This window comes from Rhipicephalus microplus, chromosome 2, assembly GCF_043290135.1.
Source record: "Rhipicephalus microplus isolate Deutch F79 chromosome 2, USDA_Rmic, whole genome shotgun sequence".
Taxonomy (NCBI): Eukaryota; Metazoa; Arthropoda; class Arachnida; order Ixodida; family Ixodidae; genus Rhipicephalus; species Rhipicephalus microplus.
This window is the reverse complement of record NC_134701.1, coordinates 189,348,021-189,359,286: the sequence shown is the minus strand read 5'-3', so window position 1 is coordinate 189,359,286 and position 11,266 is coordinate 189,348,021. Positions and strand designations below refer to the sequence as shown.

Sequence of the window (11,266 nt, the reverse complement as noted above, 5' to 3'; positions counted from 1 at the left end):
TAATGGTGCGCGTGACTACCATTGGCGCATCGAAGAAAAAGCGAAAGCAAAAGACGTAAAAAATGCCGTGCGGCGCATCGTCCTCGTTATCCTCGTGCTATGTCACTTCATATTATCGAGGAGTACGCGCAAGTTCGCATGAGCGCTGCGTGCGTTGCTCATGAAGCATACGCGCGATAACTTTTAGAGCAACTAGGGCAAGTGGAAAGAACAACGCGGACAGCAGATAGGAGGTCAGTTGCTGATCTGTTCAGTAATACGCGCCGCATTATAAGACGTTCACCTCCTGTGGTCTAATGGATACAAGCACGCTTGCAACGTCACCATCCAAGACAGACAAAAGTGAGGTTCTCAATTATATGTTCAATTTTGTCAGGAGAACTGCGCGGTCTGTGCAAAATTTGACCACACAGGGAGCATGCGAATGCATTTTGCTTTTTTTCCGACTGCAGTTCCTAATTATATGTGCTCACGCTATAACAGGGTGGAAATATTGCAAAATGTGCATATTGAGTTATGTTGTGATATGTCTTTTACATGGATTTTAATACATCTTATCATTTAATTCTTGACACGATTCATTTTGCCATTGGCAGCCTGTAGCTATGCATGGATGCCAATAGAAATTAAAATGTCATGCATGGCACTGCATGTCATGCCAGATGCCTGAAATATTTCTTACACATTTTACGTCCTTATTTCTTCGTGCAGCATGTCGACTTCAAGTCCGTTACCTGATGAGCTGTATGATCTCCCTGGGGGTATTCCTGGTTTATTCAATGAGGGTGAACCTCAGTGTGACCATCATTGCCATGGTGAACACCACAGCCGTGAATGGCAACTCAAGCCATACAGCAAACATCAGCTGTCCTGTTCCTTACAGAAATGCATCGTATATAAATGGAGGTGACGAGTCGGATGTATGTTTCATTTTTTAATATTTGCTTGCACACACACATATAAAACTATAGGTACAGTCGAACTCCTTTATAAGAGACAAAAGAGTATCACCAGTGTGCTTACAGCAAAATACGGGTTGATAAGAAAATGCATACAGGGTACCTGCTTATAAGAGACATCTCATATAAAAGACGAGAATTGCTGCCCAGAGCATGCCTCTTATGAAGCACTTTGACTGTATATATTATCAGTATCAAGCAATGGTTTGGGCAGTTTGTCTCCTATTCTTTTAGCATTCCTTTCCTTATCTTCCCTCTTCTGTTGCATCAAACTGGCATAAATCTGCATTATAAATTTTTTAGTATATTGTGTGGTACGATAGATCACATCTGTGCAATATTCACCTCTCATACAAGCGGCTCTTATCTAGCTATGTTCTTCAGAAAGTATGGGATGCAGGAGAAAGTAAGTGAATTACATAAAAAGTCAGGGATGCTAACCATGGGCCTATGGTGCTTCCTAACTACATATGTTTAAAAGAATATCAAATGCACCCTCCTTCTCAACATTTTAGTCATTATGAGCATGAACAAATATCTTAAATATGAAATATTGATGTCACTATACATAACCTACTTTGGTATTGATATATTTGCAAATAACCAATAATTAAAAATTAATAAATGATAGTATGTTATAATGGCTACTGGTCATCAAGGTAATGTACTCTTTTGTTACTCCAAGACTAAGGACATTGTGCGTGTGGCAATGCATCTTTATTGAACAAGTGTCAAGTGTGTAAATAAAGTAGAGCTTCTTTTACTACTGTCAGTTGGCAGCAGGGACAGAAGTTATTACATAATGTTAGGTTGTGCACTACTTTCATCTGGCCACTAGCTCTTCAACATTCAGGGGCATAGTGAGAATTTTTTTTTTGGGGGGGGGGGGGGGGGGGATCAAATATGATTTATATATGTTTGTGCATGTATTTGTATGTGTGTATATACATACACTCAAGTAAAATTGAAAATTTTGAAAAAGTCGCTTTGAAACCCCCCTTGCCTATGTCCCTGCCAATGTTGTATTCATCATTAATATTTCCGCTGGCCACAAGCTCTTCAACTTTGTATTCGTGATCATTGTTGATAGACACATAATTTGGTTGTCTCATATATGAATATTATTATGTTTTTTAACTGCACGACCGCGTAAAAGAACTTGAATTAATTTTAGTTTGCACAAATAAAATGTTTGTGAATGTATGCTTATCACAGTGCAATCATAGTACTGATCTTGGACACACCCATGAATAATATAATCTTTATTTTAATCCAATCTACCTGCTCAACTCATGTCAGATGAATCCCTAATAATGGTAGCATGTTTTGAAATAGCTTTGATGTATGCGAGTGCCCATTTTCGTAGGTTAGTGTTTGCAGATTTTAACTTTTTTATAAACTCATGCAAAAACTTTATTAAGATGTGTAGACCAGAAAATATTGCTCACATTTGGGAATTGTACACCTAAAAAAATAAACATGCATAAATTTATAGTTTGTTGCTTACATAATTAGATACCAATGCACAAAACTTGCGTACATTCATGCTTGTACACAGATGCACGAAGTTGAAGACAAGGGTTCACAGCGTTCTTGTTATTTTGTATCATTTCCTACTTCTATAAACTGCGTATTGACTCAAGCAACTTAACATGTCAATACAGCAATAATACGAAGAATAGTTGAGTGCACATACACAGGATCAACAGTTGCAGAACGTTCCTGGCAAAAAAAAAATAGAGAAAATAATAAAAATTATTATTTGAAATGTAACATATTCGTGAAAAAATTGCACAGTGTAGACACACTGAAGAGGATCAAATCAACATTTAGATTAATCTTCTGAAATACTTATCAGAAATGGGCTTTGATTTGTGTTCTCACAACGTAGCAGCGTACTGCAGCAAAAATGTGATAGGACAGTACAACAGATACAAATTCAATTTCTCATTCCTTTTTTTCGTGTCAATAACTTAAAACAGAATACCAACATGCACAACTCTTTTTAACCTCATTTGACGTGACTTTGAAGACTAACATACTTGCCTTTCTGGATGGGCGCAGGATGGAGAATTTCTCTGGGACCCTGTGATGCAGGGATATGTGCTGAATGCTTTCTTCTACGGGTACATTGTAACGTAAATCCCTGCTGGATGGCTTTCGGAGGTCATCAATCCCGCGTGGATCTTTGCAGCAGGTGTCGGCGTCACATCGCTACTCACCCTCGCCACTGCAGTGGTGGCAAGAGCCAGCTTTAGTGCATTTATTGTCCTTCGCGTTCTCGAAGGTGTCGCTGAGGTGAGTGCATGAAATCATATCCCTGCATAACAAAAAAGGAGGGGCGCACATCACAAAGTTAGTTAGCACTACCAGGAAGAGACTGTCTACAAAGTTATATAACCACACTTTGCCAAAACCTATCACTTTATTGGTACCGAGCATTTCCACCAAATGTAGTATGTAACACTAGCTTATGGCAGCAGGCTGACTCCTTCTTTCTTTGTCAGTTTCTTCTTTACAGCGTTGGTGACACTGCCACTGTTTATGCCGCTTGTCTTCATAATACCTCGTAATGTTCTGTCGCACAATCACATAAACTCCACGTAGAGACAGTTGGAAGGTTCAACCACCATAATTTCTTGCTTGTACTTCTTACCCAATTTAAAGCTCACTAGTGTAAACTTAAACGTGGCATTATAGTCTATTTATTAAAATGCCAGCACAATGGTATAAAGGGGTGGTTGTTTTTTTATGCAGAAATATGTGAATAGCAAAATATCAAGCAGTATACATTGTATTGATCAGGAAGATGCATTGAGAAAATCAGATACTGAGTATTAGTTGTGTTTCTCATTTTGTTCTAGTGACAATGTGCATAAGTAGCATATTTAATAATTGCAAAAACATTCTGTGCTTATGGCTGAGAGATGGACGACATTTTGGTTTAAGAACCATTGTTCAGTTCTTGCTTGGCATGCACAAGGAAAATACGTTTTTCGCATGTACCACAGGCAGATATGTATTTTTGTTAATAGCACAAGAAAATTAACAAAGTGCTACCTTTAACTACATTTTGTCAGCAACCCCTTATGTCTACATGCAAGTATCAGTGCCATGTTATCTGCATATCTACGAGAAATATCTTCATGTGTTTCATGCAATTTATATTTTGCAAAGAAATTAAATTACTAATGGACTGTGGAGAGATCAGCAATGGCCGGATAGGACAATTGCAAAAATATTAGCTATGGGAGCAAAATGGATGCATTGGGGCTAAAGGGGAGATCTGGTAATAATATGCTATTTAATCAACTGATAGTGAAATGCCTCTGAAAATGATACATTATACTCGAACCGGTAGATACCAGTGAGCTAAGTAGAAAGCCATATTTAAAATAATGAATATGAGTATAATGAATTTATGGCTATAAAAAAGTACATGAACACCCTGTGATGACTATTGCACAGGCATGTATTTAGAAAGGATTACTCTATATAGTGAAGCTATTCGCGTCAGTTGTTTCTTCGTTAGAGTGACGTTTGACTCTATATTTGTTCTAAACAGAAAAAAGTGTCTTTAGGCCAGTCCAATGTCACAATATTGGGATAACCATACATTTTACGAGGTGCTATATAAGACAAAGATTTTAAAATAATATTTTGAAGCTTTTGTACAAAATTCTTATCTATGATTAACATTAAAAATCTAATTAAAACAATAGCTACCTGTACTAATTGCTGACTACTATGTGGAAGATTCCTTTTATAAGCATTTATGTGGAATTATAAGCATTGTATTGAAATGTAATTAGATGTATATGGTACAATCTGAAATGCCCATGAAAATCATGATCTGACTTTGTGTCTACTACAATTGTAGACGCACACGTGGGAACAGATGGTGAGAAAGTGACAATGCTATCTGATTACTCAAAAGCCTCTATCTCTTCCTGAAAGCATTAATCAGGAATCTTATCATGAGAGCTCTGGCATGCTGGAAAGAGGGAAGAGTGTGCTCCAGTACAGCTGGTGCCTGTGATAAGATACGAGACCCATTTTATTTTTTTCCTCTAGGTTCAGATGGGAAGCCTCCACTGTGACATTGCAGATAAGTTGCGTGTGTCAGCTGTTTCAGTCATAATTAACTGTTGCACATTATTTTAAAAGAAATGGAGGATCCGATACAAAATGACAATTTTTACTAATATAAATTTGAAGCAGCAGACATAAGAATATTTGCAAATAGTCTCAATATGTATACATAAATACCTTCCAAATTGAAGCAGGTTATGGCTAGAAACACTCTCATATTCTTGATAAAATTTTGACCTGCGAGCTGTGACTTCTTTTCATATCTCCTGGCAAACATATATGCTAGTGCATGCAATAAGTGTGTTATCTATCTCTATCATGCTGAAAAATTCATATGTGTACATACCATGTAGTTGTGCATAGAGTTAATATTATTATTACGTGACCAGGCACTGATTTGAGCCAGAATAAAGTGGTCATTTACATGGCTGCTTCATTTATAACTTGGGTGTTGGAACCAGCTATCTGTGAACATTGAATTTAAAGGATAATGAATCACTACAAAAGGATTATGTGATGTTCAGCACCAACCAACAAAGAATAAACAGGTGTGGGAAAATATAAAGAACTATGGTGAAATATGTGAATATGTTCTTTTTAAATGTTTGTCCTTTTCTGTCTTCAGTAACAGTGTGGGAGGGACGTAATAACTGAGTCTTGCAGTTTGAAGAACCAAGGATGTATCACTAAATTACACACTGGTGCACATATATATTGTTTCAGATTAAAAACTTGGATGAAAGAACTAAAAGAAAGAACATCTAAGACACAATACACAAAGAGAGTATGAATATTTAATGGAGGCATGGCAGGGTTTGTTCATTGTTCCTTTGCCTCTTACAAATCGGAGGGAACACAGCGCAAAAGAAGGTAAGGACAACGAAGGGCGACACAGCACGTGTCTTCATGTTCTTTTGCCCTATGTTTCCTCCGATGCTTTACCATCACGCCCAAGCTTCAACATTAACCCTCACAAATGTCTTCCTCTGCCAGTTTTCTGTCTGTTAATTATTAAATAACATCACTCACTTAGCCTTGCAGCCTCATTAAAATAACTATGCTCATGTTGCATAGCCATGAGTCAGCAGCTCATGCCTGTCACTTCTAGCAGTTCCGCCATGAAATAGACAGCACTGGGATGAGGTGGGTTAAAAAAATCCCAATGTACACACGTGCTATACAAAGAAGTTAGTAGCTTTACGCATGTCTGAAATATTTGTTTTCAGTGTTTCTGCCACAGCGACGCTGCTGAATACAGCTGTGCTGTTCATGTTAGTGCACCTCAAGCACAGCCGTTCTTGGGGGAGCTTTCAACAATTAATTAGCTTAGCTGTTTAGTTATTGAGCCAGCATTTTATAATTGAGGGATCTAAGCTGGGAATACTTTTATATACCATTAATTTATGTGCAGTTAAAGCGGTCATGTTGAATATAGGCTTGAGGTGTGAAAAATATCAGAACAGCATGATAATATTGTCACGTAAGAGTGAGGGTAGCCCGAAGACAGGAGACTGGGAGGTTAGTAGAAATAGAAAGAGATCCGTTTATTTGGCGGACTTGCGCTCACTAAAGGAAAACAGACACACCGGCCTAGCGGGAGGCGAACAGCGCGTTCGACGGCCGTCGGGTAACAGAAATGTCCTACTGGAACGCAAGGCGCGTTCACCATCCGAGATACAGTCGTCGTAGCGTCTGGCGCTATCTCGTTATCAACGAATGGTCGACGTGCGGGCCATGATCTTCGCAGATGAGTCGCGGTGCATCCTGGACCACAATAAGGCCACGTGCTGGCGGTATCGGCATGCGCAACACTATCCGCAATACGCCTCACGGCATTGCTCCCCTCCTCAACGTAAGCATCGACCCGATGCTTTGTTTAAAATAAAACCAAAACAAAAGGACAGCCTGTGCGAAAGTAAATGGCAAATAAGCACGAATCACGCACACATAAACAAAACAAGAGATGCAAACAGGGAGCCTCCTTTAGCGCGCATGATAGGGCTTCAAACAGGCGACGTGTACCACTTCTTGTCGTGCGCGGCGTCGTTGGGATGAGCAAGCCCCGTCAGGGACCACTTCATAGTCCACTTCACCCACTTGACGGATGACTTTGTATGGGCCGAAATAACGGCGCATGAGTTTTTCGCTTAATCCTCGGCGGCGAACGGGCGTCCAAACCCAGACTTTGTCACCTGGCCTGTATGTTAAATCGCGTCTCCGCAGGTTGTAGCGTCTTGCGTCAGTTCGCTGTTGGTCTTTTATGCGCAGACGAGCAAGCTGCCGGGCTTCTTCTGCGCGCTGAAGGTAGGCGGCCACGTCTAGGTTGTTTTCATCGGTGACATTAGGCAGCATGGCGTCCAGGGTAGTAACGGCATCCCTCCCATGGACGAGATTAAATGGTGCCATTTTAGTGGTCTCCTGCACCGCGGTGTTGTAGGCGAAGACCACGTAAGGCAGAATTAAGTCCCAGGTCTTGTGTTCTGTGTCCACGTACATAGCGAGCATATCGGCAATGGTCTTGTTCAAGCGTTCCGTGAGACCATTTGTCTGCGGATGGTACGCAGTTGTTCTTCGGTGATCTGTATGACTGTAATGTAAGATTGCCTGAGTAAGATCAGCCGTAAACGCTGTTCCCCTGTCTGTTATTAAAACCTCAGGTGCGCCATCACGGAGGAGAATTGATTCGACAAAAAATTTGGCAACTTCTACGGCTGTGCCGTTCGGGAGGGCCTTAGCTTCAGCGTATAGGGTAAGGTAATCAGTGGCCACTATGATCCACTTGTTACCGGATGTTGACGTGGGGAAAGGTCCAAGCAGGTCCATACCAATCTGTTGGAATGGTCTCGACGGGGGTTCAATTGGCTTGAGAAATCCAGCTGGTTTTGTTGGAGGTCTCTTCCGGCGCTGACATTCGCGGCAACTCTTGACGTACCGCGCAACATCTGAGGAGAGGTGGGGCCAGTAGTATCGTTCTTGAATTCTGTGGAGTGTGCGTGTAAAACCGAGGTGGCCTGCAGTGGGTTCGTCACGCAACGCTTGTAAAATTTCTTCTCTGAGGCTGCTTGGGACGACAAGAAGGTAAGCTGCCTTATTCGGTGCGAAGTTCTTTTTAACTACCACCCCGTTTTGCACACAGAAGGAGGATATCCCACGCTTGAACAGTGCAGGCGGTATGGAGGCCTTTCCTTCGATGTAGTTGATCAACTGTTGTAGGATCGGGTCTGAGCGCTGCTGTAATGCAAAGGTGCTGCTGCTAATAGGCCCAAGAAAGGCATCGTCGTCTTCATGGCCTGGTGGTGCGCCGACAGGGGCTCTTGAGAGGCAGTCTGCGTCGGAGTGCTTACGGCCAGATGTGTGGACTACCTTCACGTCAAACTCCTGAAGCCGTAGGCTCCATCGAGCAAGGTGGCCAGAAGGGTCTTTCAAACTGGCCAACCAGCATAACGCATGATGGTCCGTTACGACCTTGAAGGGTCTGCCATATAATTATGGGCGGAATTTTGAGGTGGCCCATACTATCGCAAGACACACCTTCTCAGACGTGGAATAGTTCACTTCCGCTTTCGACAGTGAGCGGCTTGCATACGCGATGACGCGCTCGCAGCCCTTGTGCTTCTGAACGAGAACGGCACCTAAGCCGATGCTGCTGGCGTCTGTATGTATCTCAGTTTCGGCATTTTCATCAAAGTGACCCAGCACAGGCGGCGACTGTAAACGTTGTTGAAGTTCTTTGAATGCCTCACGTTGCTCAGCTTTCCATTCGAAAGGGGCGTCCGACTTGGTGAGCTGCGTCAAAGGGGCAGCAATGTGTGAGAAGTTCTTGACGAAGCGTCGGTAATAGGTGCACAGTCCTAAGAATCAGCGCACTGCTCTCTTATCTTGCGGTTGAGGAAACTGTGCGATAGCAGCTGTCTTCTCGGGATCTGGTCTTACGCCATCTTTGCTTATAACATGGCCAAGGAACTGTAGTTCTTCATAGGCAAAATGGCATTTTTCTTGCTTCAGTGTCAGCCCTGATGACTTAATTGCGTCCAGTACCGTCCGGAGTCTTTTCAGGTGGTCGCTAAAGTTGGAGGCAAAGACGACCACATCGTCCAGGTATACGAGACATATTTGCCACTTGAGACCTGCCAGTACTGTGTCCATTAGACGCTGGAAGGTGGCTGGAGCGGAACAAAGTCCAAATGGCATCACTTTGAACTCATACAATCCATCCGGCGTGATGAAGGCGGTCTTTTCTCGGTCTCTTTCATCAACCTGAATTTGCCAATACCCTGTCTTCAGATCAATGGACGAGAAGTACCTTGCATCACTAAGACGATCTAGGGTATCGTCGATCCTTGGTAAAGGGTACACGTCCTTCTTGGTTACACTATTCAACCGTCGGTAATCGACGCAAAACCGAAGACTTCCGTCTTTCTTTTTGACAAGGACGACTGGTGCCGCCCATGGGCTTTTCGATGGCTGAATTACATCGTCGTGTAACATTTCCTCAACTTGCTCTCGGATGGCCTGACGTTCACGTGCCGACACACGATAAGGGCTTTGATGGAGAGGGCGGATGTCTTCTTGTGTTATGATTCGATGCTTTGCCAGAGACCTGTGAAGACCGGACCTGTGAAGAAGAGGCGAAACAGTCGTCATAACGTCGAAGGAGGTTCTGGAGCAGTTGCTGCTTGCATTGAGGCAAGGAAGGGTTAATGTCGAATGACAGCTGCGAGTTGTGGGTCTGTGGGGTGATGGTCGCTGGATTCGAGAGGGCGAGGGTGTCACTGACTTCCGCGATTTCATCGAGAAAGGCAATGGTCGTGCCTCTTGCCAGGTGACGGTGTTCTTGGCTGAAATTTGTTAGCAGCACTGGGCCCTGTCCATTCCGAAAGTCCGCAATGCCTCTTGCGATTGCGATATCACGGCCAAGCAAAAGCTGTATGTTACCTTCGACGACGCCATGAGCATTTTCGGCAGTACCAGTGGTTACGGGAATTAGGGTCGTTGATCGGGGTGGGACGCTCACGTCATTCTCGAGCACACGGAGGGCTGCGCGATTGTGTGGTGCCGAGTATGAATTTATGGCTTGATCCGAGGAAAGTTTGATGGATCTGGACGCCAGGTCAATAACCGCGTGATGTTGAGTCAAGAAGTCCATGCCGAGAATGACGTCACGGGAGCACTGTGGGAGCACCAAGAAAGTGGCAAGGTATGTGTGACCATCGAATGTCACCCTTGCAGTACATCGCCCCGATGGGGTGAGGAGGTGGCCTCCCGCTGTGCGGATCTGCGGGCCGTCCCAAGCCGTCTTAACCTTCTTCAGTTGTGCTGTCAATGGCCCGCTGATGACCGAGTAGTCGGCTCCTGTGTCAATCAAGGCAGTTACCGGGTGGCCGTCGATAGATACTTCAAAATCGGTGGCACGTGGGCTGGAGTTGCGCGTTGGTTTTGGGTTCGGGTCACGGCTTCGTCTTGTTGCTTCGTTTTGCTTCGTCTCGCGGCTTGGGTTGTTGTGCGTCGTCGTCGTCGTAGATGATGTGCTGTCGTCATATATGGTCGTCGGTGGAGGGTCTTCAGCTTTTCCTCTTGAAGCAACCTCACCTCCAAAAGTTGCTGGTTTTAGTTTCCCCTTGGGGGCTTGGGGGCCTTCTTCGTTCGTTGTTGCTGCGGTTCGGTGACGTGAAGCGTGGGGATGGCGGTGATGGAGAACGGCTGGACAAGTACTCTGTATGGCGCAAGTAGTCTTCGATTGCCAAAGGTCGTTTTCCAGGGCGTGGCGTCGTTGGGATGAGCAAGCCCCATCAGGGACCACTTCATAGTCCACTTCACCCACTTGACGGATGACTTTGTATGGGCCGAAATAACGGCGCATGAGTTTTTCGCTTAATCCTCGGTGGCGAACGGGCGTCCAAACCCAGACTATGTCACCTGGCCTGTATGTTAAATCACGTCTCCGCAGGTTGTAGCGTCTTGCTTCGTTTCGCTGTTGGTCTTTTATGCGCAGACGAGCAAGCTGCCGGGCTTCTTCTGCGCGCTGAAGGTAGGTGGCCACGTCTAGGTTGTTTTCATCGGTGACATTAGGCAGCATGGCGTCCAGGGTAGTAACGGCATCCCTCCCATGGACGAGATTAAATGGTGTCATTTTAGTGGTCTCCTGCACCGCGGTGTTGTAGACGAAGACCACGTAAGGCAGAATTAAGTCCCAGGTCTTGTGTTCTGTGTCCACG

General features: G+C 43.8%; 1 protein-coding gene across 1 annotated transcript in view; it reads left to right on the top strand.

Moving 5' to 3' along the window:
- The first annotated feature begins 59 nt into the window (after nt 1-59).
- LOC119170539 (sialin) overlaps nt 60-11,266 on the top strand; it is a 35,258-nt gene continuing 24,051 nt past the window's right edge. The window contains exons 1-2 of the mRNA XM_075887159.1: nt 60-342; nt 712-920. Of these exons, the coding sequence (XP_075743274.1) occupies nt 297-342; nt 712-920 (255 nt within the window). The 5' untranslated portion in view covers nt 60-296. The remainder of the gene's footprint in view (nt 343-711; nt 921-11,266) is intronic.